General features: G+C 37.9%; 1 protein-coding gene across 2 annotated transcripts; it reads right to left on the bottom strand.

The window, feature by feature from the left end:
- Positions 1-9,652: 9,652 nt before the first annotated feature.
- On the bottom strand, positions 9,653-24,262 carry mknk1 (MAPK interacting serine/threonine kinase 1). Of its 2 annotated transcripts, none has more exons than XM_067388445.1 (14): positions 24,151-24,262; positions 22,959-22,994; positions 19,473-19,560; positions 19,232-19,333; positions 18,919-19,016; positions 18,730-18,809; positions 15,460-15,533; positions 15,272-15,376; positions 15,130-15,185; positions 13,857-13,952; positions 13,373-13,567; positions 13,125-13,289; positions 11,448-11,491; positions 9,653-11,368 (listed from the first exon to the last, which is right to left on the bottom strand). In XM_067388445.1, the coding sequence occupies exons 1-14, from the start codon at positions 24,205-24,207 to the stop codon at positions 11,179-11,181; spliced, it is 1,386 nt and encodes a 461-aa protein (XP_067244546.1). In that variant the 5' UTR covers positions 24,208-24,262; the 3' UTR covers positions 9,653-11,178. The 2 variants fall into 2 exon arrangements, with proteins under 2 accessions (XP_067244546.1, XP_067244545.1); XM_067388444.1 differs by having other exon boundaries at positions 22,953-22,994; positions 24,151-24,242.
- Positions 24,263-27,199: the final 2,937 nt, after the last annotated feature.

The following is a 27,199-nucleotide window of genomic DNA, read 5'->3' as shown; positions in this document are numbered from 1 at the left end:
ACAGTTGTTGTCAAGTTGATGTCTCTGTCAGCAATCTTATTAGTATGTGAATGGCCAATAAGCCCATTATGATTTGCTCTAAGAAATAGAGAAATAAAACTATAACATAAAATATTAAACATTTTATATATTTTTTTGTTCGATTAAAAAAATAAAAATAAAATAAAGATTTAATCTGCAATGTTCCAGCAAGCAATAGCGTCATTTCACCGTCTCGGTTAACTATAGACTCGATATAGTCCGGCTATGAATAACCCACTTTTATCCAATTAAAATAACCTTTAATTTGGTTACATGTCGTTTTTGCCAAAATAACTTGCGAGACGTATGATATTCCATCATGTAAGCGAAGTTAACAGTGATTACAAGGTGTTTGGTTTCATATCTTTGATATGTCTATGCATAGGCTGTGCGTAGCCACAGTTTAGCCCACCTATAGTCAATCCTGATTCATTGTAGTTTTTGGAGAGGAAGTGCATGAGATGGTTGATATCCCATCATGTTCGCAATGTCAGATATACAATATGTAAGTGTAATTTCATGGCATGGGCTATTCAGGATGTAGCTCTGAATTGGATATGTGCACCCTTGTCAAAAAAAAAAAAAAAAAAAAAAAATCCTAATGGAATTTCAGTTCATCCTTTAGTTCTTATTGGACATTCGGATATATTTTATTGGAATTTCACTTTGTCCTGTAGGATCTTATTGAATTCTTGGAATCCTGTTGGACATTCTGATATATTTAAATGGAATTTCACTTTGTCCTGTATATAGGATCTTATTGGATTCTCAGAATCCCATTGAACCGCCTTCTGTATTCAATGTATGAAGAAAGTGTAAAACTCTTGCAGTTCACAAAGCTTATGCTATGCCCTACGCCTTTCCCATTCAACTTACAGAAAAAGTGTAACTGACAGTCTAATGCCAGTTTACACTTTCTTCATAACTTGAATACGGAAGGTGGTCTGGTGGAAGCTAGATATTTTACTTCATACCTTGTTAAATATGGATTTTTTTTTTTTACACAAACGCATCGCTTTGCTTCAGAAGGCCTTTATTAACTCTGTGGAGCCGTGTGGAGTATGTTTATGATGGATGGATGCGGTCCCGTTCACTGCCATTATAAAGCTCAGATGCATCAGGATATTTATTCATATTTCTCTGATAATCTTTATCAGAATGAAGAAAGTCATATAAACCTACAATGGCTTGAGGTTGAGTAAAGCTTGGGGTAATTTTCATTTGAAAATGAACTAATCCTTTAAGCTTCTGATGTTGTTTAGATAGTTTTCATGTTGTCATTGTTTGTTTTAGTTTAGTTTTTTCAGTGTTTCATAGTTTTAGTTTGTCCAGTACATTTTGCATATGTTTTAGCAAGGCTTTTAGGTCATGTACAAAAGTATATAGAGAGTTTCCGATTCAGCCCTTTCAAAATCTGTGATTAATCCTGGTTAATTATTATACAAGCATTTAAAAATTATAATATAACTTATATCTGGTCCTCAGATTTGATTGGCTAAAAAAATGATGTTACTGATGAAAAAATATGTAAATTTGATTGCCTCACTTGGTTACAAAATACTGAAGAATGAATGCAGCCTTGTCATACACCTTTGCTAATATTTATATTATATTAATATGTAATAATCAATCTTGTTACTTTGTTCTGGTCGAACGATCGCTTCCATCCATTCATCAATGACTTCCACACATAATCAGTTTGAATTTTCTTCCATTCAAGTAACTCTGATGTTGTTGTTCTCACAGGAACATCAGGCTAATCTGCTGGGCCCGGTTTTTCAAAAGGTTTAATCGGATAAAATTGATCCAGATTTATTAATCCTTTTTTTAAGATCCGTGATCACGTAATCCATCTTACTTTTGGAGCCAGTTTTTTTAAAGCAACATCGGATTGGATCAATTTGATCCGGATAGGAACTTTTCACCAAATCTGGATTTCCAGTGCTCTACGGAGGCCCTAAAGGGACATGATGATAGAAAGAATATGGGTTTTGAATTAAATATATTTTTGTTGGATATTTACAGCTGTTTAGGGATTGTTTTATGGCACCAAAATTTCTTTTTACTTTAGAGTAGGTTACCGAAAGGCTAAATATGTAGACTAATGTCTGCATTTAATTTATTACTTTAACAGTTAAACTATCAAGAGCAAGGTAAAAATGTGTATGTATATTACATGATAAAAATGTTGTATTTTTTGAAAAGTTTTAAAGTTTTACTACATTTTCCTCCTGGAATCCACCTTGAAATCCTACCCCCTGTTGGGATCAATTGTTTTTTTGGATTAAAGTGATCCAAATCCTACAAAAAAGTTCTGAAAAACCCAAACTAAAGGTTTGATCTGGATCAAAACCAAGATTGGATTACGTGATCTACTCCGATTATGTAATCCGTTTTTTCTTTTGAAAAACACATTTTCAAGATTTGATCCAATCCGTTATCCAAAATCCTAGTGGATTACTTTTGAAAAACCAGGCCCTGGTGTCCAGAATCAGATGGTCTGTCTTCGTCTGGCATCTCAGCTGAGATCTGTCCACCCTACCAGTAGTTGTGACGTACCAGTGGTATAGCTCTTGGCATCACTGACACTTACAAGCCCTCACAGCATGTCATGCTGCAAGCTATGCGAGGGACCAACCTACCCTTAATAGCAACCGAATTTCAACCAACCACTCAAAAAAATCCTAACAATCACATAGCAAAGCACCAAAAACCAATTGGAAGTGTCCAGCAACCACATAAAACAGGTTAACAACCGGGCAGAAAACCTTAAAATCTGCTCAGAACAAACTAGGAACTGCATATCAACGCAGTAGCTTTTATAAACATACACTAGAAAAAAACATTACTGGTGTGCATCTTGAGACAATGCAATGGCACTGACAATTTTCAGATGCTTTCAGTTAAAAAATGAGCTCAAAAATGCATTTTATCTGGGACTAGTTTAAGCCTTGTCTGTGAAACGGGGATAGATCGGCTGAAAAGAAGAAAGCAAAGTTAAGTCAAGTAATGTCACCTTTATTTTTATAGCTTTTTTACAATACATATTGATTTAAAGCAGCATTACAGTGATCAACATGAAAAGAATAATTCTATGATCCAAACAGAGTTCAATTCGGCTGTAAAGTAAAAACAAAATAGTGTCATTGTTCAGCTGACGTTGGTGTTGATTTTATACACTTTTCTTGTGATTCAACCTCAAACCTAAATTTCTGAAATGAGCGAGGATGACATCTCAATGATAAAGCGCCATCACTTGTTACTGGTCTAGAACGGGCCAATATAATTTAGCACATCTAACCCACTTGGTGAAGGTTCGAGGATACGAGTCTAGGCCAAATGGAAGAACATGATACTGGTAAGCTTGCCCTCCCCCCCAAAAGCGAGCCTCAGGAACTTCCTGTGAACAGGCAGAAGCTCTATGTGAAAATATGCATCCTTCTGATCTATCATGACAAACTAATCCTTGGATTGAATTTGAGACACAGTAAGCTTTAGCATCAACATCTTCAAGCTGTAAGTCCACAGAGTACAATTTACAAGACTAAGACTAAGAATAGTACGCAACCCCCCCATCTTTTTTGGGTACTAAAAAGTACCATCTGTAAAATACTCAGTCTCTCACTGGGAGGGGAACATGCTCAATGGTCCCTTTGCCCAGGAGAGACTCTAGCTCCTGCTTAAGTAACAGAACTTGCTCTGGCTTCACTATAGTTGGAAGCACACCTTTTAAACGCGGAGGATCTGTAACCACTCGCTATTGTTTGAAGAACCTTAGGGGAGACATTGCGCAGAAGTTTCCAAGCTCCCAAACTCTTTGAAAGAGGAAATAGTTTTGAGCTTGTTTATATGGGAGGAGAGTACCAAATCTGTGCCCTGAAACAGCATCAGAGGTGGCAGAATGATTCCTGAAAGGGGATGGCAGAGAGAGAAGGCTTGATGGCAAACTACCGCCCTCTCTCCATGTGTATATATATGGCTAAAAGCTTTGAGTGCACAGCTCCATAAGCTAATTTAACGTGCTAATTCCACATTGAGTGGCCGAAACATTTACATTTTCGACTTGTGAACTTAATATACAGTGGGTACGGAAAGTATTCAGACCCCCTTAAATTTTTCATTCTTTGTTATATTGCAGCCATTTGCTAAAATCATTTAAGTAAATTTTTTTCCTCATTAATGTACACACAGCACCACATATTGACAGAAAAACACAGAATTGTTGACATTTTTGCCGATTTAAAAAAAAAGAAAAACTGAAATATCACATGGTCCTAAGTATTCAGACCCTTTGCTGTGACACATATTTAACTCAGCTGCTGTCCACTTCTTCTGATCATCCATGAGATGGTTCTACACCTTAATTTGAGTCCAGCTGTGTTTGATTATACTGATTGGACTTGATTAGGAAAGCCACACGCCTGTCTATATAAGACCTTACAGCTCACAGTGCATGTCAGAGCAAATGAGAATAATGAGGTCAAAGGAGCTGTCTGAAGAGCTTAGAGACAGAATTGTGGCAAGGCACAGATCTGGCCAAGGTTACAAAAAAATGTCTGCTGCACTTAAGGTTCCTAAGAGCACAGTGGCCTCCATAATCCTTAAATGGAAGACATTTGGGATGAAAGCATGAAAGCATGAAAAGCCCACATGGAACACCTGAATGACTCCAAGATGGTGAGAAATAAGATTCTCCGGTCTGATGAGACCAAGATAGAACTTTTTGGCCTTAATTCTAAGCGGTATGTGTGGAGAAAACCAGGCACTGCTCATCACCTGTCCAATACAGTCCCAACAGTGAAGCATGGTGGTGGCAGCATCATTCTGTGGGGGTGTTTTTCAGCTGCAGGGACAGGACGACTGGTTGCAATCGAGGGAAAGATGAATGTGGCCAAGTACAGGATATCCTGGACGAAAACCTTCTCCAGAGTGCTCAGGACCTCAGACTGGGTTGAAGGTTTACCTTCCAACAAGACAATGACCCTAAGCACACAGCTAAAATAACAAAGGAGTGGCTTCACAACAACTCCGTGACTGTTCTTGAATGGCCCAGCCAGAGCCCTGACTTAAACCCAATTGAGCATCTCTGGAGAGACCTAAAAATGGCTGTCCACCAACGTTTACCATCCAACCTGACAGAACTGGAGAGGATCTGCAAGGAGGAATGGCAGAGGTTCCCCAAATCCAGGTGTGAAAAACTTGTTGCATCTTTCCCAAAAAGACTCTGTATTAGATCAAAAGGGTGCTTCTACTAAATACTGAGCAAAGGGTCTGAATACTTAGGACCATGTGATATTTCAGTTTTTCTTTTTTAATAAATCTGCAAAAATGTCAACAATTCTGTGTTTTTCTGTCAATATGGGGTGCTGTGTGTACATTAATGAGGAAAAAAATTAACTTAAATGACTTTAGCAAATGGCTGCAATATAACAAAGAGTGAAAAATTTAAGGGGGTCTGAATACTTTCCATACCCACTGTAAATGTAAATGGTCAAAACTCACCTTAAAATGTCATCGTCTTCAAGTTTAACAATTAAAATCCACCCTCTAAAGATCTTTTATGTTGATAAAGGGGCAAAACTATAGTCTGCATCCCACTCTCTGTTCTATTTGAAAATTCCATAATGGCTGTAGGACTTTGACCAATCTGAGTCTTGTTACTATGCCTAATAGTTAACACAGCAACAAATCATGCAGTGATCAGTAATTTTGCCTATCACTTGTACTCTTGATGACTCTTTATGCACATTCATTTAAATTGTACCTTGAAAGGTACCAAATAGTATCATCAAAGGTCTTTCCTGTACCATTAAAAGGTACAGTTATTGAAAAGGTACAAAACCTTTCTTCAAGGAACATTATTTGTACCATTGTGTACCTTTTTTTTTCTGAGATTGTGAAAGGTACATGATCAGAGGCACACATACAGAGAAGCCTGTTACATTGGCTGTACCCTGATGTGCATGTGTAGCAAATGCTGAGGCGTCTCAGAGGCAGCAGTAATTGTGTTGTGTGCACAGATGGTGCAGCAGTGCAACTGAACAAACACACCTTAGCTGTTACTAGCACTGCCTGTACAAATTTGTACTGTACGATAAGAGATTTCTGTGTTCTGTGATATAAATCCAAATTGCTCAGGTTGGCTTCGATCAATCACCCATGTGTCTGAGGTGGATTTTACAGTAGTGTTGTTGTAATTTGTGTAGCTCTTGGACCAGTAAGGTTTTTGTCTGTCATGGTTATCAGGAGGAACAGATTGTTGAAAAGCAGGACACATAATGTTGTTTGGAAAGTGTTGACAGGAAGTTGTCATATTCTTTCCCCATTTAAAATTGTAAATATTTGAGCTAATTTTTGAATGTGCGTATCATTTCCCTTATCACAGATTATTCAATCAGACAGTCAAATTAAATTTTGCTATTGATGCGACTCATTACTGAAGTCACCTAACAGACAAGAAGAACAGAGAATACGATGTTTAACGTGACATCATACAGACAGTAAATAATAAAAGACAAACTAATTGAGATTGAGGTGGCTTTCTGGGCGATTTCAAAACACTGCTTCAGAAAGTTTCGGAGCGTTATGAATCTTTTGTGTCAAATCATGATTTGGAACTGCTGAAATCTCGTGACTTTGGCGCTCTGAACCTCTGATTCGACACAAAAGATTCATAACGCTCCAAAACTTCCTGAAGTAGTGTTTTGAAATCGGCCATCACTATATAAGTCGTTATTTTTGTTTGTTTTTTTGGTGCACAAAAAATATTCTTGTCGCTTTATAATATTAATATTGAACCACTGTACTCACATGAACTGATTCAAATATGTTTTTAGTAGCTTTATGGATCTTGAGAGAGGAAGTGTCATTGCTCCCTATGCAGGCCACACTTGAGCCATCGGATTTCAACAAAAATATCTTAATTTGCATTCCAAAGATGAACAAAGGTCTTACGGGTGTGGAACAGCATGAGGGTGAGTAATAAATGACATTATTTCCATTTTTGGGTGAACTAACCCTTTAAATCTTAAAACTAATAATAATAATAATAATAATTTCCACTGCAGTCTTTCAGAGTAAAGTTGATCTTTTTCTGCATGAACAGAGTTCATCACCAGCCGAAATTGTTCGATATTTTCTAATTCTAACTACAGCTCATAGTCAATTTGCCACATCTGATTTGTCAGAAAGGACTGGAGCTCTAGGTCAAACACTTTCAAATTGATCCTGCATTCCTTTTCAAACTATTCTGAGCCTGAGATTATGAAATTATGATATGTTTTTCTTATTTCAACACCTTATTCCAAAGGTCAGACTGACCCTGTGAGCTGATGGCAAGTTAAATTAGTTTGTGGTCTATTACATGTCTGCTCATGAAACATCTTAAAGACCTGTGGATGTTTGCAGAGTCAGACAGGCAGTTCGGAGGGTTGAAGGGTTTGATCCAGCACGGCACGGTCCAAACTATGAGTTCTCACATCATTTCCCTTTGAAAACCCAAACGTTTCTGAAGGGTGGAGTGGAGCACCAGGAAGGTGGTTGGGGCTGCAGCAGTGGGAGGAGCTTGGAGAATTTGTTGGACTGAGCTGAATGGCTGTGGTGTCCTGTAGAGTGGGCTCACTGGTCTCCATCTCAAACACGGCTCTGCCCATCCTCATCAACGCCCAGTGATCCCGTCCGGCAGACGTGCGAGAAGTTTGTCTGATGGGTCGGCGACTGCAGATGCAACACGCTCCAAAAAATGAAAAGGCCACTAAGAGGAGAATGGGTCCGATGATGATGGGAGGGTTGCTTAAGGGGAGGAGTTTATTAAAGGCAAGAGCGCCCACCAGGGTGATGTTAATGCCCGCCAGCATGATGCAGAGCCCGCAAGCGCAGCAAAGAGCCGGGGACGGCAACCCCGGAGAGCGGAGCGCTCTCCTCTCACCTGACTTCTGTAGTACAGGGCGGGCGTCTTCATTAGAGAAAATCATCCTCTCTGAACGCTGTTGACCTTCTCAGCCACTGTAAAAAAAGGGGAAATGATAGAGAGAGAAAACAGAGAATGAGGAGGAGAACAGTAATGAATGTGCTGGTCCTCGAACATCCACCTGCCTGTTTGTGCGTCATGTCAGCACCAGCTCTAGGCCGAGCCAATTCAATTAGTGCCATCGAGACCAGATGAGTCCGATAATGAGAAAGCTTTGGCTGTGAGGAAATTACACTACCATATAACTTTATTACTTAGAATGTTGCATGACAACGCGTAACGGTTATGTAAATGTTTTAATCATATGTTATATCTGCACAATTTAGTAATGATGAACATCATAATGTAGCCTTATTCATTTTTCCACAATTACAATATCATAAATGACTAGCAAATTTCATTATCAAAGTAAACATTCTTTTAAATTCTAGCATTGAACTTTTGTAGGTCTATTAGCCTATCTATCTATCTAGACGTTCTAGAAGTGGCCTACTTTATATTCATATAATCTAAAGCAAAGTATTAAGATACTCAATCAAAATAAAAACATATTTAAAGTCAACTGCGGTCGGCATTACTCTCGTTTATCTTAGCCTGTTGAAGATAAACAATTCCCCGCTCTACAGGTAAAATGAGTTTGTCTGACTTTGAACTCACCAGAAGATGAGATTTAGAAGTGTTGCCCGGAGTTGTCCTCTATTTTAACGAATCTTCAGGAGTTTCAGGTAATGTTCTTTCGCTCTTCAACTTAAGACACTGGAGGAGCGCATCGTTTCGCTCTTGGAGGTTTGTGATGGAGCGACTAGGCTGAACACTTTACAACCGAAGTCATTCCGCCCATCACCGCACGGGGCGCGCTCGAGCTCCATATGATTACTCCAACTCAAGAGAGCCGATAGTACACGATACATGAATTCTGTTATACTTCTTCAACGCTTTCAGGTTTGGCTGAAACATTACATCTTACATGATGCATCATATCTATTCAAACACGGTTAATGAAATATAAATTAACTTGGAAACAAAGGCTACAACTTGAGGTACTCGTGACACTCATTTCCAAGGACATGCATTCTGTGCTCAGTCTCGTCCTCATGGCAGGTGAGGACTGCAAAAAGTGCAAAAAGCCTCGAGGAAACGTTCAAAAATAGTACACTCCTCTTTATCGTGTGTGCTTTTCTTTGTTGGGATTATAAGCGTTCATTCAGGTAATTTACATGGTCAATTTTGCAAGGATTCATTTTTAACTAATTTACGAGAAGGACCAGAATGTTGTCGACCCTGTTATAAAATATAAAAATGGACAAATTCCATACAAGTACACACTTAAAATCCATCATCATACTTTTATACTTTCAAAATTGCCATGTTTGCAAAGTTGACAACCAGGGTTCTCACTCTTGAGCAATGAATTGTTCCATGACTCAGTCATTTGTGATTTCTGGGTAAATAGTGGTTTTCAAAAATCATTTCATGGAGACAGTGACTTGCTATATCAATCTAAAACCATTTTAAACAGCATTTTGTTTCCCTGATGGACATCAATCATCTTTTTTTTTAAGTTATTTCACATTTAAAATGAACTAGAAATTGGGAAAATGTGACTTGGTATATGGTAAAAGAAATGGTGACCAGTTACAGGGTCTAATATACACTTCCTTTATTCACAGCCTTAAATCTTCATGATTGCCAGCTTTTATCAGTGTGCTTATAATGGTGACAATCGCCAAATTCAAAATAAACTATTTCTATAGTTATCCACAATAAAGTATATTTATCACCCCACATAAAGGCAGTTAACTTAACATTACAGTGTTCAGTAAACTGTCTTAAATAAAGACTCAAGTTTTAGCCGTGTTTCAGTGCACACTGCTTTATTTCTCAAAATGGGAAAACCAAATGAACACTTGTGACCTGTGATATGTCCCAGAGTTTTAAATGGCCATTCTATAGACATACTTTCTGAATTTAGACTAATATAGGCTACTGCATTGCACTGAGAACTGAGAACATAGCCATTTATTTGAGGTAGCGCCCTCTGGTGTCATCCCTGGTACAGGAAATGTTTCCCAACACATACTCATAAATGTACATACATGGATAACCACTAAATTCTTAGCATTTAATCTAACCTCAAGTAGCATTTTGAGCAACAAATAACAAGAAAAATAACTGTGCATGTTTTATAATTTGATAATACAAAAGGCAACTGAGAGGTCATTTAGTTATTTTGCAAATTAGGAGCTCTGCCCCCCTAAACATGGCACAATTTCCACTGAACGCAAACTAAATATATAAAACTTACTCCACCTAATAACTGAGTCGGCTGCAGAATGGCCTCATTGCCCTGATGCATAGAAAAATACTTCACATTTTAAACAAAATGTTCAACACTCTAAAACACACTAACCAGAACCATGAAAAAATATACATTAAATGAAAAAATATAATTATCTGAAAAGACAAAAATACTGTGCAATATTTACTAACGGTTTGAGCTAATTGGTCAGATGTCTATAATACCTCATCTGCACCCTCGTTCAAGCAGCATACCTCTCGATTGCATTTCCACATAAGACATACATAATGATATACTTCATAATGTAATTTTAAGATATGCTACTGTCAGGCAGCATGGCTTTACATAGCTCAAATAAACCAAAACATTATTCACTCAACAATAACTATAAACACTAGACTTTTGTTAAAACAAAATAAACAAGAAATAGAAAATAATAGTAAAAAGTGACAGAGGAAGAGGTCCAGTGCTTTACAGTAACTAAGTGGATTTTAAAAATGTTAAAACTCATGCTAATGTAATTAAAAAGCCTCACTGATGTTGTTACATCAAAATTAAAACCGAGCCGAGCACCCCTTTTATATCTGACTATAAAGCACCACCAGCCATAAATATTTGGTAATAAATATTAAAAAAAAGGTTTCTGATGCCCAAAACACCCAAAACACACATTACACGGAAAGAAAGACTGGTTTGTATACATAAAGTTAGTCTGTGCTAAAAGTTGATAGCACTGCATATACATGCGTTTGTCAGGGTTAGAGTGCTTTACGGTTTGTTCAAGAACCCATTCCGTTTGCCAGAGAACGTAAGTGTACTGTATGAAGGGATATAACGCACTATATGGGGTGTACGTGCATCACTGGACCACCCGTGGAGTGGGTAGGCATCAAGTGTTGGTGCGTAGTGCTTGAGACTGTGCTCGGCGACGGGCTAATCTGGAGTTAGAGGGAGGAGAGAGCCTCATGGAGCAGACGACAGCACCGAAGTCCTCCTGCTCTTCCTCCTGCTGAGATAGTTGTCGATTGAATGCAATGGCTTCAGCTGCGAACTGTGTCAGGTCTTTAGTGCTGCAGTTTCTGTGGATTCAACCAGAGTGATGGTTAGAAACATTACAGAAACTGAAAAATATGCTTCATACTGGATCAAATCAAATACCTTTGTAGAACACGAGGAGTTGAGAGAACTCTTTCAGGTGCATTCTGTAAAATAAAATGCATATAATAATATATTTTTTGTATATTGTTACATCTTAATATAATAATATAATCAGAGCTGGGTAGTAACTGATTACATGTAATCTGGATTACGTAATCAGATTCCAGAAATCAAGTACTTGTAATTAGAGTAAACTACTTTTTAAAATACTCATAATCAGACTACAGTTACTTTTTATGGATTACATGATTACATATTATTTACACAATGGCAGTTAAGTTGTTCAAAATTCATGCATTCTCTTAATTTCTCTTTTTTTTAACATTACATTTTTTTTCATCATAAACCTGCTGCTTATATACGTTTGTGCTTCTTCGAGTTTTTACTTCGAATATATATGAAATATATATATAAAATAATGATAATATATGATATATAGATGAAATATTTGATGTATTGGAATATATTTTAAAATATAATTTATTTCTGTGTTGGCAAAGCTGAATTTTCAGCACCATTACTCCAGTCTTCAGTATCACATGATCTTTCTGAAATCATTCTAATCTGAGGATCAAAAAACATTTCTTATTATCAATGTTGAAAACAGTTGCACAGCTTAATATTTTTGTGAAAACTGCAATGAAAGTTTAAATGATCAAAAGAACAGCATTTATTTTAAATAGAAATATTTTATTAGAATGTACAAGCCTTTACTAACAAAAGTTACTTACTAACTTTTGATAAATTTAATGTGGCCTTTCAGAATAAAAGTATCAATTTCTTTCAAAAAACACTACTATTTATTTATTTAATAGGTTACAATACAAAAAAGTAAAATTATCATCTACAACACTTGTTCACACTTGGGAGCTGTTTTGACCTAATCGTTAGAGAGTCGGACTGGTTGTGGGTTGTGGGTTCGAGTCTCAGTACCAGCAGGAAATGTAGGTGGGGAAGTGAATGAACAGCGCTCTCTTCCCTTCCCTAAAGACCCACAACTGAGGTGCCCTTGAGCAAGACAACTAACCCCCAATCACTCCCCAGGCGCCACAGCAAAATTGACTGCCCACTGCTCTGGGTGTGTGTTTAAAGGGTTAGTTCACCCAAAAATGAAAATGATGTCATTAATGACTCACCCTCATGTCGCTCCAAACCCGTAAGACCTTCGTACATCTTCGGAACACAGTTTAAGATATTTAAGATTTAGTTCAAGAGCTTTCTGTCCCTCCACTGAAAATGTATGTACGGTATACTGTCCATGTCCAGAAAGGTAATAAAAACATCATCAAAGTAGTCCATGTGACATCAGTGGGTTAGTTAGAAGTTTTTGAAGCATCTAAAATACATTTTGGTTCAAAAATAACAAAAACTACGACTATATATACAACAGACCCAGAAGAGAAGACAATGCTGAATAAAGTCGTAGTTTTTGTTATGTTTGGACCAAAATGTATTTTAGATGCTTCAAAAACTTCTAACTAACTAACTGTTGTCACATGGACTACTTTGATGATGTTTTTATTACCTTTCTGGACATGGACAGTATACCGTACATACATTTTCAATGGAGGGACAGAAAGCTCTCGGACTAAATCTAAAATATCTTAAAGTGTGTTCCGAAGATGAACGGAGGAAATCAAAAGGATTCAAGAAAAATGAAGAGCACAGAAGACTCACCCCCTGCACCCAGGGATGCTTCAGGACCTGGGCAGCACTCAGCCGTAGAGTGGCATCTCGCACCAGCAGCCGCGAGATCAGATCTTTGGCATCGGCTGAGATCTGAGCCCAGACTCCATCCCTGAATTCATATTTGCCCTCCTGAATCCTCTCAAAAAGATTATTCTGAATGGGAGAGGACAACACTTCTAAGGCCTCTACATGGATAAAGTGAATTCTGTAAATATTCAAATTAGCATGCGCCTTACCTGGCAGGCACGACACGTCTCTCCTCGTTCCCAGCCACAGTTGGTGCCGCAGTGGCCAGTGAAGGGGGGACTCCCACTAAGCAGGATGTATAGAATGACCCCAAGGCTCCAGAGGTCACAGCGCTTATCATAGAAAGAAGCCTCATCCGTAAAGACCTCGACCACCTCGGGAGCCATGTACTCTGCTGAGCCACACTAAAGTAGAGAACACACCTCTCAAATAGTGCTACTCAACACTATAACACTACTTTGCCTACCTTCAAGACTAAAAACATATCTTTTCAATATGTATTTTGGATAATGTGGCTATATGTGGCCTTATGTGTTTGTATTGTGTATGTGAATGTGCAGATATATTGTACAGCACTATAGCACTATGTGAAGTGACCTTGAGCTATGGAAAGGAGCTATATAAATAAAACTTCTACTTAACACAGTTCTAGGGTGCTAAAAGCATTGAAGACAAATCTGAGGTTGTGTTTACTGGTGTGGTGAGCTCAGGGGTAGTTATTGGGGTACAGGCACTGTTCAGCTTTACTCCACTGCCAAGGTCAAAATCACAAATCTTCACAGGAGAAACCTGAATGAAAGCAACAAACTCATTACAATTAAGACAGGCTAGATTTTAAACATGCATATAGTTCTACAGTTCAAACGTTTGGGGTCAGTGAGATTTCTTTTTAAGAAATTAATGCTTTTACTGACCCCAAACATTTGAATGGTTTGAGGTAAAATGCATTTTTTGTCGTTTCTGCAGACTAGTCTCTGTAAGAAATTTTTCTCCTATGCGTATTCAATAAATGCTACTGCTTATACATGATTTTGTTAATTTTGCATGACTCAGGTACAGATATTTCCTTAAATACATTTTTAATCATGAAAGATGCACTGTTTTGGCATGTGTATGTAAATCAATATTTTTAATTCATGTATTGAAAACAGACTCTCTACTTGAGGAGGACAAAGTCATTGTTTCTAGAATGTTGACTGCTTATTAAGAATATAAGGGAAGAACTGAAGGTTTCAAGCTGGTCACTGCTCAACGCAGGTCATGCAGATTTTGACTGATGGAGATGTTTATCTGAGGCACTCAAATGATAGCTTAGATAACTACTGAGTACAGGCTCCCTCTTTCCATCCCACTCTTGGTAGAAGACTAAGATATATATTGTTCCTTTACTCTCTGTTTTCTTCTCATGTTTCAAGTTTAATCTGCAAATTCTGGGAGCTTTCTAAAGTCAAGGTCGGTAGGCCTGGGGAAAGTCTAGGGAGTCAGATAAAATGTTTCCAATTAAAAATTATTTATGTACGTAGTGTATGCATATGTTGGGATGATGAGGAAGACCAATTTGGTTGAAGATGACCCAAAAGGGTACATGACAAAGGAAGTAGGAGGCTTCATGATAATCTGTTCATTTGTTCATCCAATCAACTTTGAAAGTCCTTATTCAATGATTTGCTCCATACTCTGTTTTGCTTAGAGCTCATTTTTGTAGCTCTTTGAGGTATGTTTCGGTTGTAAGAGAGACTTTACCCTGGATCACAATTTCAGGCATTTTATTTGATTTTTGCCATGGAGAGGCAACTTTATTTTTATTGGTGTATTTCCACCATATCTCTCAGGATTCTCCAAACCCTGACCCTGAGGGCAAGATAACCCAGGATTCCATTTACCCAGGGTTTAGAATGACCCAGGGATATCTAGTTCAATTGTGAAAAGTCCTAAGGTGATACCAAAGACAAAACGGATGCATTACCTTATCAGTATATTCACACAGGATATTTTCAGGCTTAAGATCCCGGTGAGCGATTCCTGTGGAAAAACAGAAACAAGTCTAAAATAAACAGATGTGCACAAGTCATGGTCAGTGGGCCGCAGAGTAAATCTACAGTATTTACCTTTGTTGTGCAGAAAGTCCAGTGCATGTGCTATATCCCTGACCACATGACTAGCCTCTCTCTCATCAAAGTATTTTCGTCTCTGGATGTGTGTTAAAATGGAACCTAAGAGGAAAAGAGAAAAATAATCAGAAATAAACTAACTGAGAATGAGACCGCATTTGTATTTCACTACTATACAACTGTACCTCCACGTAACTTCTCAAACACCAGATAAAAACAGCTGTCATCTTCAAAAAACTGAATGAGCTCCAGAATGTTCCTGTAAAGAACACACAATGGATGCAGTTGTACACTTGTATATACTATACCTGCGCATACCTGTGTATACTACTAACTACAATCAATTACAGTATTTTCTGGAATCATTTTTAATAAGTATAAACAGGAGCACAACAAACGCGTCAGATACGGGTACAAAAGTGTCAGGGGTAGGTAAGTTTGGTCCTAGAGAGCCGCTGTCCAGCTGAGTTTAGCTCCAAACTTAATCAAACACACCTGAACAAGCTAATCAAGCTCTTCAGGATTTACTAAAGCCCTGTCCCAAATGGCACACTCTGGACTTGTGGACTTCCTCAGAGTCCACACTTTGGTGATGTCATGTAGTGCAGACCTATAGCGCTCTTGGCGCGAATCCACGAGGGCGCATTGAGAGGTATTTTTGGGACAGACTCGATCGTCACACCGGAAATAACGGTCTGGTCTGTGTGTGAGTTTCAGATGAATTTACAGGTTTAAATATAAATACTAGGTTTACATATGACTCAGTAAAGCCCTGACATTCGGTTCTATTTATTTAATGAATCATAATGTGATCGTATTATTCAACGCGCTATTATTATGTTTGAGATATCAACCCCTGGTCGATGACCATAATGTTTGTATAAACTGTAGGTAACAACTGGTAAAATGTACACCTAGGTCATAAAAACCGTAATGATACCTACACTTAAATATTTTCTTCTCAGCCATGTCATCAATTGCTCTTGAGCGAAATCTCCTCCCATCCGTTGTCTGATTGGCATTTCGCAAGGATTCGAAAGTGTGCGCTCCCTGCATCTATGCGGGCTTCGCGGAAGACCGCTTCAAAGGTACAAAGGGGGGCGCTGCTGAGCACATTTCAGAGTGTTAAAATGCTGAATGGGACGGCCTACGGACTCGGCGAGCACGCGCAATTTAAGTCTACGAGATCGAAAGTCCACATGAAGTGCGCCATTTGGGACAGGGCCTAAGGCTATAGGCAGCTTAAGGTTTTTTTCAGGGTTGGAGCTAAACTCTGCAGGACAGCAGCTCTCTAGGACCGAAGTTGCCTACCCTGTTATAAGTGATCTAGGAGCTCACGTTCACCAGTAAAATGATGTTCACTCAAATCCCGCTTCAACATTAAATTTCTCTCTACTATACTTCTTTCTGTTTGTAATGAATTTCTTGAATATATGTTTCAATTACAGTAAGCCTATACATAACATTTATGATATCTGTGGCTTTAAAGCTAAATTTGTAGTAGTAGGCTATAAACAAACGTGATGTGACTTGACTGGATAGTGCTGAAATTGCAGATTGTGCCAACACATCGCAATGCTCAGATGATTTCTTGACTGCTGTTTTCTCATAGCTGTTACTTTGTGTTTATTTTGTTATTGAGAAAGCGCAACACATATTTATATATTCGTCTATTCATTAACAGTAGGCTATAGCGCTGCAAAGGTATTTCAATCTTCTTTTTATCCACTTTTGAACTTTGCTGTTAGTATATTACATGACACATGACGGCCAAGTATTGTAACCCATACTCGGAATTTGTCCTCTGCATTTAACCCATCCACACACATTAGGAGCAGAGTAGTGAATACACACACACTGCAAACCATGGACACACACACACAGGGAGCAGTGGGCAGCCATTTTGCTGTGGCGCCAGGGAAGCATTTCATTTAGGTGCCTTGCTCAAGGGCACCGCAGTCATTTCCTTCCGGTATTGAGAATCAAACCCACAACCTTCCGGTTACCATTAACTCAGTTTCTCCATACTCCCTTTCAATTTCATCTCCTTCTTCATTTCTAACTTTGATGTTTACTGTGCATTTAGGCTATGTATAAGGTTCACAACTTCTTTAAAACAGTATTTGATAGGGGTGCACCGAAATTTCGGTTGCCGAAAATTTCGGCCGAAAATGGCATTATCGGTTTCGGGCCGAAATAAAAAATCCAGCCGAAAATGTCAACCGAAAATGAATGTCAACCGCGCCCCTCCCATCTGTGCGCTAGCGCTTGGGTTTCACTCACGGTCAAGCTGTTATCACTCGTCACCCACCCCTCCCCTCCGTGCTCAAGCAGGTTTCACTCACGGTCAAGCTGTTATCACTCGTCACCCACCCCTCCCCTCCGTGCTCAAGCAGGTTTCACTCACGGTCGAGCTGTTTGCACGCGTCTGCAAAGATTAAGCATGTCAGCGGTATGGAAGTATTTTAAAGTTTCAGATGAGGATAACAAACTTGCAATATGTAACATTTGTTCTGCAAAAGTCTCACGAGGGGGTACGGTGCCAAAGAACTTTTCGACAACAGGTTTGATACACCACCTGAAAACACGACATCCAATTGAACATGAGGAGTACCGCAAAACAACATTGGTTAAAAGTACCCCAACTACATCACAAACACCCTCTGTGGCCACATTATTTGAAAAGACTAAGAAATTTGAGGAAGATAGTGTCAAAGCACGTGGCATTACTGAGAAAGTAATGCCACGTGAATAGTTACATTAAAATTTGCGTAGCACTGCACACCTGTGTTTCCTAAGGCTACATAGGCTTAAATGTTGTTTACAGTTTGAGTTTGGATTAAGTTCTATTGCTGTTTTTGCACTGTTGTTTTGCACAGAAATTTAAAATGCAAGTAAATAATTGTTTACATGCAGCAACAGAATAGAGGCCCACTGCCATTCTGTGATTTTGTGTGCAGTTATTCAGATAATTGTGGATTGTTTTTTCCCCCACAAATGTTAATCTATTTTATTCAATGGAAGAAAACTTGAAGAATAATATTTATTTATTGTTAAAAAATATTTTAGGTTTTGTTATGTAACAAAAAGTGTTAATAAAAGTTTGATGATTATTCTATTGGTTTGTGATTTTTCATTTCAGATCCATTAAAAATTAAGCAATACGTTTTTAAAAGAAGCCATTTTCGGCTTCAGTTTCGGTTTTCGGCCAAGTGCATCCTAAATTTTCGGTTTCGGTTTCGGCCCAGAATTTTCATTTCGGTGCATCACTAGTATTTGAACTCCATAACCTTAGACATATTGCTTATTTCACATATTCTTGAACCAGGATATCACAAAGAACAAGAAAGGAGGAAATATTACCGCTCCGCTCACACGAAAGGGAGTGGAGGTTTGGACATGGAGACAGTATTCGATATGTCACGACTTAAGCGGATAGTGGAATATAATCTTACTTATTTCCTTGACACTGGTAAAGCGTTTCCACCTCTCTGAAAACTCGGCTGCGGCTGTGACCAGCGTTCTTCTCGATTATCTGAGAAACATAACCATGCATTACACACAAGGTTTAATATGTTTGTCGGGCAAAGAACTAATGTAATATTTATCTAAAAAAAAAAGAAAAAGAAAAAAAATCCTCTCACCTTCACAGCATACTCATTCCCATTCTGTAAACTCACACAGCCCTGGACTTTAGCATAGGCGCCCTGACCCAGCAGTTCATCCGTCAGCATGTACAGATCTACAACACACACACTTCTGAGTTGACTCACACCTTACCAAATTAGGAAATGTAGTCAGGAAATGCAATCAAACATCCTGAAGTTGATGATGCATGATAACTATTTACACAGATTGAATAATGCTGAGAATAAACCCAATAAAGACCAGAAGCACATTATGAGGAGTAATAAGAGTTTTTTGTAATGTCCTAATATTGTAATGATGATATAGTACCGCTAAATTTGCCTGTGAAACTGTCCGCTGCCCGAGTTCTGCGTTTCTTCTTCCTCTGTGTAACAGCATCATTGATGTTGATTGGCTGACTGCTCTCCATTCCTAATCCCAAAGTAAAAGCACAAAACCACAGATGTTAGTTACATCACAGATTTTAGGTATTCTGTTAGAGTTTTGCTTTTAAAATGATTTTAAGATTTGCAGGATGTGTCTTTAAATGTTTAGCCTGAAGCAGCTGTACCTGCGGTGGTTTGGGAGGCACTGTTGGGGGCATGAGAAAGCGGGCAACAGCTCTCCACCTGGCCAGATGCCAAAGTGCTACTGGTTATCTGAGAGAAAGAAAGAGAGAAATTTTCACTCAAAACAAAGTGATACTAGACAACAGCTATGTTCCAGTGCTTCTAGAGACTTATAAAGTGCAAAGAGTAAGGTTCTGGAAGTAAAAAAAATCCCATTAATTTTCTCCATAGCGGAATTAATTTTGAACAATAACTTACAAATCATTAACCACAGATATACTGTGAGCTACGAGGTGGTTACTTAATGGTATATGCTTTTGATTCGTCTGCATTATTTCAACTTCCCCATGATTCTGCAAATAAATCTCCACCAATCAGAGAATCACAAAAAGCAAATCCATGCCAAACCGAAGTTGCCAACCAAAACAAATGCCAAAAGAAATCTTTAGCGCCTATACAGTCCCTACAATTGACATAATTGAGTCAGTCACCCTACGCTCTCAAACTGCTTTAAAGGATTAGTTCACCAAAAAATGAAAACTCTCTATCATTGACGACGCACCCTCATGTCGTTCCAAACCAGTAAAGCCGCATTTCCACCGCAGGAACTTTCCCCAGGAACTAGGAACTTTGGGGTGGTACTCAGTGTTTTTCGACCGCAGGAACCAGGGTCTAAATGAAGTTTCGGGTTAAAAATTTCCCCCTCTGAAAGTACCTGCTCACTTTTTCAAAGTTCAGGAACTTTCAGCGGTGGGAATTGCGCGCTGAGCATGCTTATTGGTTGAGTTTACACAGCATTTTGATTGGTTGACTTCGAATGAACAATGGAGTTTAAAAAATACGACCGATGGACTGACGATGAGGTTCAGGCTTTATTAAGGTTATATGCGGAAGACAAAATCCAGCAAGAACTAGAAAGTCGCACGCAGTCCTACTTACTTTAGACCGCTATGGAAACGCGGCTAGCAAATAGGTCTGGGGGGGAAAAAGTTCCTGGGACAAATTGTTCAAGGTAATTTTGGTGGAAACGCGGCTTCATCTTCGGAACTTCATCTTTCATCTTTTTGATGAAACCGGAGAGCTTTCTGTCCTTCCACTGACAGCTACGCAACTGACAATTTGATGCTTCAAAAAGTTCATAAAGAGATTATAAAATTATCCATATGAATTCAGCAGTTTTATCTAAATTTTCTGAAGAGACTCGATCACTTTTTATTAGGGCTGCACAACGATTAATCGCGATTAATCGTTTGCAAAATAAAAGTCTGTGTTACGTTATATATGTGTGTTCTGTGTATAATAATTATGCATATATATATATATATACACATGCACATACATGTATAAATTTAAGAAATATATACATGTATAAATAAATATACATATTTATTTATATTTTATATTACATACAGTACAGTCCAAAAGTTTGGAACCACTAAGATTTTTTTATGTTTTTAAAAGAATTTTCGTCTGCTCACCAAGGCTACATTAATTTAATTAAAAATACAGTAAAAACAGTAATATTGTGAAATATTATTACAATTTAAAATAACTATTTGTTTTCTATTTGAATATATTTGACAAAGTAATTTATTCCTGTGATGCAAAGCTGAATTTTCAGCATCGTTACTCCAGTCTTCAGTGTCACATGATCCTTCAGAAATTATTCTAATAGCTGATCTGCTGCTCAAGAAACATTTAATGTGTACAATTGTACAAAATATTTGTGTACAATATTTTTTTTCAGGATTATTTGATGAATAGAAAGTTCAAAAGAACAGTGTTTATCTGAAATCTTATCTTTTGTAACATTATAAATGTCTTTACTGCCACTTTTGATTAATTTAATGCATCCTTGCTGAATAAAAGTATTCATTTCTTTCATTTCTTTTCAAAAAAACAAAAATAAAAATTCTTACTGACCCCAAACTTTTGAACGGTAGTGTATAATGCTACAGAAGCTTTGTATTTCAGATAAATGCTGTTCTTTTGAACTTTCTATTCATCAAGGAATCCTGAAAAAAAAAGTACACAACTGTTTTCAACATTGAAAATAATCATAAATGTTTATTGAGCAGCAAATCAGCATATTAGAATGATTTCTGAAGGATCATGTGACACTGAAGACTGGAGTAACGATGCTGAAAATTCAGCTTTGCATCACAGGAATAAATTACTTTGTCAAATATAGTTAAATAGTACACGGTTATTTTAAATTGTAATAATATTTCACAATATTACTGTTTTTACTGTATTTTTAATTAAATAAATGTAGCCTTGGTGAGCAGACAAAACTTCTTTTAAAAACATTAAAAATCTTAATGGTTCCAAACTTTTGGACTGTACTGTATAAATATAAATATTTTATATATAAATATAATTTTTTTCTTAAATATATACATGTATGTGCATGTATTTATATATATATAAGTATTATACACAGAACACGTATATATATTACGTAACACAGACTTTTATTTTGCAAACGATCAATCGCGATTAACCGTTGTGCAGCCCTACTTTTTATGATGAACAGATTCAATTAAGGCTTTTATTCACATATAAACATTGATTAGCGAACATAAACAGAAGCTCAATCGTACTTGCTTGACGCGCGAGAACAAACCTCTTGTGGAAGCTGAAACGTGTTGGGTAACACACAAGAATGAACCTCATTTGTCCTCGCACGTGTCAAGCAAACATGCTTAAGCTTACTTTTACCACAGCTGATGTAAGAGTTTATGAATGTTTATATGTGAATAAAAGCATACATTTAATCTGCTCATCATATAAAGCAATCGTGTCACTTCAGAACATTTGGACTAAACCACTCAATTCATAGTTTTAAGATCTCTTTATGAACTTTTTGAAGTGTCAAGGTTTCAGTTGCGTAGGCTGTATATGTAGGGACAGAAAGCTGTCAGATTTCATCAACAATATCTTCATTTGTGTTCTGAAGATGAACGAAAGTCTTATGGGTTTGGAACGACATGAGGGTGAGTAATTAATGACAGAATTTTCATGTTTGGTGAAACTATACCTTTAAATACTGGCATGCATAATATGCATTTTGCAATAAACATAAAATATATTGATTTTAATTTTATTATGTTGTTTCGTTTGCAATGCTTCATGGGACTGTAGTTCTGTATACTGCAGTTCTGCTGTATGAGCTGATTTTGATCAAGTAAAATACTGTAATAATCTAAAAGAAAAAGAAAAAAATAGAATTGTTCATTTTGATTTCATGGTGACTTCACTATCATGTCCTGTAAACTTCTATCACAGAAAGAGGAAGTGAACACAAGCTGTAAAACTTGCGGTGTGCACTTATCAGATCTCACTCTGAACGAGCCTCGCATGACTAATGTGTTTCAAAACGCCATATCCACCACGAAATACAAACACTGTTTTACTTTCCCACAGTATGAGACTCACAAACCAGTCAAAATGCTCGTTTTAAGGTAAGTATCGATACTTGCCAGTACCTGGCAGGAGCAGCGCAGCGCCTGAAGGTCCGAGAGCTGAAAGAAAAAACAGACACGATCATTCCAGAAGCTGAGCGAGACGCCGGAGCCGTGACAGCTCTCGCGCCGCAGGGAAAACTCGTGACGCCAGCTGTGCAGCGTCACCTGAGGGTTACATACGGGTTTCTTCAAAGTAGGTTGAGTGAAATCATGTCAAAGATATTTAACGACGCGTTTCCTTATTGAGCATATATATATATATATATATATATATATATATATATATATATATATATATATATATATATATATATATATATATATATATTAGTGTCGTGACATGTTTGGTCAAGTTATCATCTGGCTGCTAAGGGAGAAATCCAGAACACTTAACAGGATGTATTACTCGTATTACATAAATACAGAGAAATAATGAGAATGAAGAAGGATTCAATTATATGGCGAAATGCATATACGAAATTAATATCTAATACATCATTGTATATCGCCATTCTTTCATAAATAACGTTGGTTGGGGATAATAGGCGGGAATACTGGTTAGCGTAGCAGCGGGCTGGACAAATTTGCATATTTAAAGAAACAGCTACAAGTTGATACTGAATGACAGTTCATTCAAAAATTCTAACGAACCTTATAAGACTTTATTCCGTAATTAAAATGTTTAGGCACAACGATAACATTAGTCATCATTCAATTTCATTGTTTGGAAAAGAGATGCAATGAAAGTGAATGGAAACTGAGGTTATCAGTCCTTTTATGCTCCACGGTTTGGGTGAACATGACGGTGAATAATAACAGAAATCGTTTTTTAATGAACTAACGTTATCCCTTTAAGAGGCGAAGAATATGAATTGTAAAAAAATGAGTGTCGAAGACGAGCAACAAGTGTCAGAGAACTAAAATAGTGTCGCAATGTCAGCAGAATTGTGATAGTGCTAAGTTAACCGAAGAGATGTGTTTGAGTAACTGAAAATCTTAGTTTTTTAATACATGAAACATATGACTTATAACTCGCGCTTTCAGAACTGAGTAACGTTACAGTCGTTTGTTTTTGCGACCTGGCGCGAATCGAGCGACCCAATCGATGAAGGCACTTTATCACATGACACATCAGCGAGCTAGACTTTAGATCTACTTGTAAAATTTTTATTATATACATATATATAACGCATAATAAAAGAAAGGCTCAAACCTGAAAATTGCGGCCGAATGAGTCTTGTGTTGTGAGTGCCTCCGCGGTCAGGGCCATCCTCCGCTAAACAGCAGAGAGCAGGAGGAGGAGGACAACGCAGAAACCACAACAGCACCACCCCCCCCCCCCCCACTAGCGCCAACTGCCCTCCTACTGATGGTCACTGCGTTGCATTTGCGAATCACACTATGGTGACGGGTTGGGTTATGAATATTAATCAGGTTCACGTTACGTGACTGGACGAACGAGGGAGATTACGAGATAACGCAAGCATGTCCTAATGAATATTCATACGCGAAGACGTTGCTACCACCAGAGGGCTGCCACGAATATGATTCATAGATTTAGTATTTCTCACTGGAGAAATACCCACTTCACTCATTGACTGGCGTTATGCGATTTTAAGGGAGTAATACAGGACATGATTAGACTCATACAGTGAATAACTCTTTTAATGTTAATGCTGACTAACTTACCGTGTCCGCGGTAGAGTCCCTATAAAGGAGTTATGCAGTGATGGAGTTGATTTATTAGTGTTAATCTGAATTCTCTGTCGTGAAAGTTTCCCACTTGTGCTGTTGTCAGCCGTTCAATTCCCTTTTACAGTGTTAATTTAGTATATAATCCTGCATAATTCAGGGTTGCCAAAGGCTTATCATTAAAAACCTGCATAAATCAGAAGCCGAAGCTGGAAAATACAAGGAAATTATTAATATCTTATTATTAATTCCTAACATTTGTTACAGGTTTACTAAATATATATTTTTTTCTAGTTGTGCTCAGCTGTAAAAATACTTTACCAGAGCTTTTTATTGCTTGCAAGCAATAGTGAATTGTTCTTTTTGAATCGGTTCTTTTTTATGAATAGGTCAAACCGAGCCAAAATGGTCTGAATGATTCAGCGCAATTGTTATTTAATTGGTTTGATTTAATTTAAGAATTTCACATAGACAGCCATTTGACAGCTCTTTGTTATACTGCAGCCATTTGCTAAAATCATTTAAGTTCGTTTTTCCCCTCATTACTGTACACACAGCACCCCATATTGACAGAAAAACACAGAATTGTTGAAATTTTTGCAGATTTATTAAAAAAGAAAAACTGAAATATCACAGTATTCAGACCCTTTGCTGTGACACTCATAAATTTAACTCAGGTGCTGTCCATTTCTTCTGATCATCCTTGAGATGGTTCTACACCTTCATTTGAGTCCAGCTGTGTTTGATTATACTGAGTGGACTTGATTAGGAAAGCCACACGCCTGTCTGTATAAGACCTTACAGCTCACAGTGCATGTCAGAGCAAATGAGAATCATGAGGTCAAAGGAACTGCCTGAAGAGCTCAGAGACAGAATTGTGGCAAGGCACAGATCTGGCCAAGGTTACAAAAAAATGTCTGCTGCACTTAAGGTTCCCAAAAGCACAGTGGCCTCCATAATCCTTAAATGGAAGACATTTGGGTAGACCAGAGCCCTTCCTAGAGCTGGCCGTCCGGCCAAACTGAGCTATCGGGGGAGAAGAGCCTTGGTGAGAGAGGTAAAGAAGAACCCAAAGATCACTTTGGCTGAGCTCCAGAGATGCAGTCGGGAGATGGGAAAAAGTTGTAGAAAGTCAACCATCACTGCAGCCCTCCACCAGTCAGGGCTTTATGGCAGAGTGGCCCGACGGAACCCTATCCTCAGTGCAAGACACATGAAAGCCTGCATGGAGTTTGCCAAGATGGTGAGAAATACGATTCTCTGGTCTAATGAGACCAAGATAGAACTTTTTGGCCTTAATTTTAACCGGTATGTGTGGAGAAAACCAGGCACTGCTCATCACCTGTCCAATACAGTCCCAACAGTGAAGCATGGTGGTGGCAGCATCATGCTGTGGGGGTGTTTTTCAGCTGCAGGGACAGGACGACTGGTTGCAATCGAGGGAAAGATGAATGCGGCCAAGTACAGGGATATCCTGGCCAAGTACAGGGATATCCTGGACGAAAAACTTCTCCAGAGTGCTCAGGATCTCAGACTGGACCGAAGGTTTACCTTCCAACAAGACAATGACCCTAAGCACACAGCTAAGGAGTGGCTTCACAACAACTCCGTTACGGTTTTTGAATGGCCCAGCCAGTGCCCTGACTTAAACCCAATTGAGCATCTCTGGAGAGACCTAAAAATGGCTGTCCACCAACGTTTACCATCAAACTGACAGAACTGTAGAGGATCTGCAAGGAGGAATGGCAGAGGATCCCCAAATCCAGGGCCCTCATTTATCAACAGTGCGTAGAAAAGGTTCTATATTTTGTCCAACGAATGAAATTTAGAATGTGCCTAAGTACAAGAAAATCCGCATTTATCAAACGTGCGCACGCAGTTCTTACGCACATGAGTAAGCAATCATTGTTGATAAATCCCACATGTGCATAAGTGCCATGCTCGTTCACGTTCAAGGTCATTAGCATTCGGAAACGCCTCCAATGAACCATATATGGTGACAAAACTTCCCTTTAAAAGTCACGTGATTGTGTTTTTTCCTCACCGCAATAATAGCAAAGAGAGCTCTTGCCAAGCAGATCAGCATGATCTTGGAAAACGTGCTTTCTGGAGCGCATTGTTTGCAAAGTCTTCCAATAATGCAAGATAAAATAAAATAAAGATAAAATTTACTTAATTTTTACTTAAGTTTTTGCACACATACTATTTAAGTAAATTTCAAATATGGGTTTAAGTTACTCTACTTAGCTAAGATAAGTAAAATTATAAGTAACTTTAACTTTATCAGTAAAAAGTTGAGTAATTTCTATTTAGTTTAAAACTCTCTTGCAATACATTTTACACAAAACAATATAACATTGAATGAAGCCATGCTGTTGATGTGTATGCTTTTACTTGGAAACATCTAAGCAGATAAATGAAAATGAGCTCCAAATGTCACAAAATGTTAAGTTACTAAACCTAACCACAAAAGCAATGATAATACAGTGTAAAAACAGCTGGAAAACAGCAAAAAATTGACCTCATTAATTATTCAAGGCCCAGTGCATGATGGGTTGTTTATTAAGTTA

This window comes from Chanodichthys erythropterus, chromosome 6 (genome assembly GCF_024489055.1).
Source record: "Chanodichthys erythropterus isolate Z2021 chromosome 6, ASM2448905v1, whole genome shotgun sequence".
Taxonomy (NCBI): domain Eukaryota; kingdom Metazoa; phylum Chordata; class Actinopteri; order Cypriniformes; family Xenocyprididae; genus Chanodichthys; species Chanodichthys erythropterus.
The sequence above is the reverse complement of the archived record's forward strand: the minus strand, read 5'-3'. Positions and strand labels throughout refer to the sequence as shown.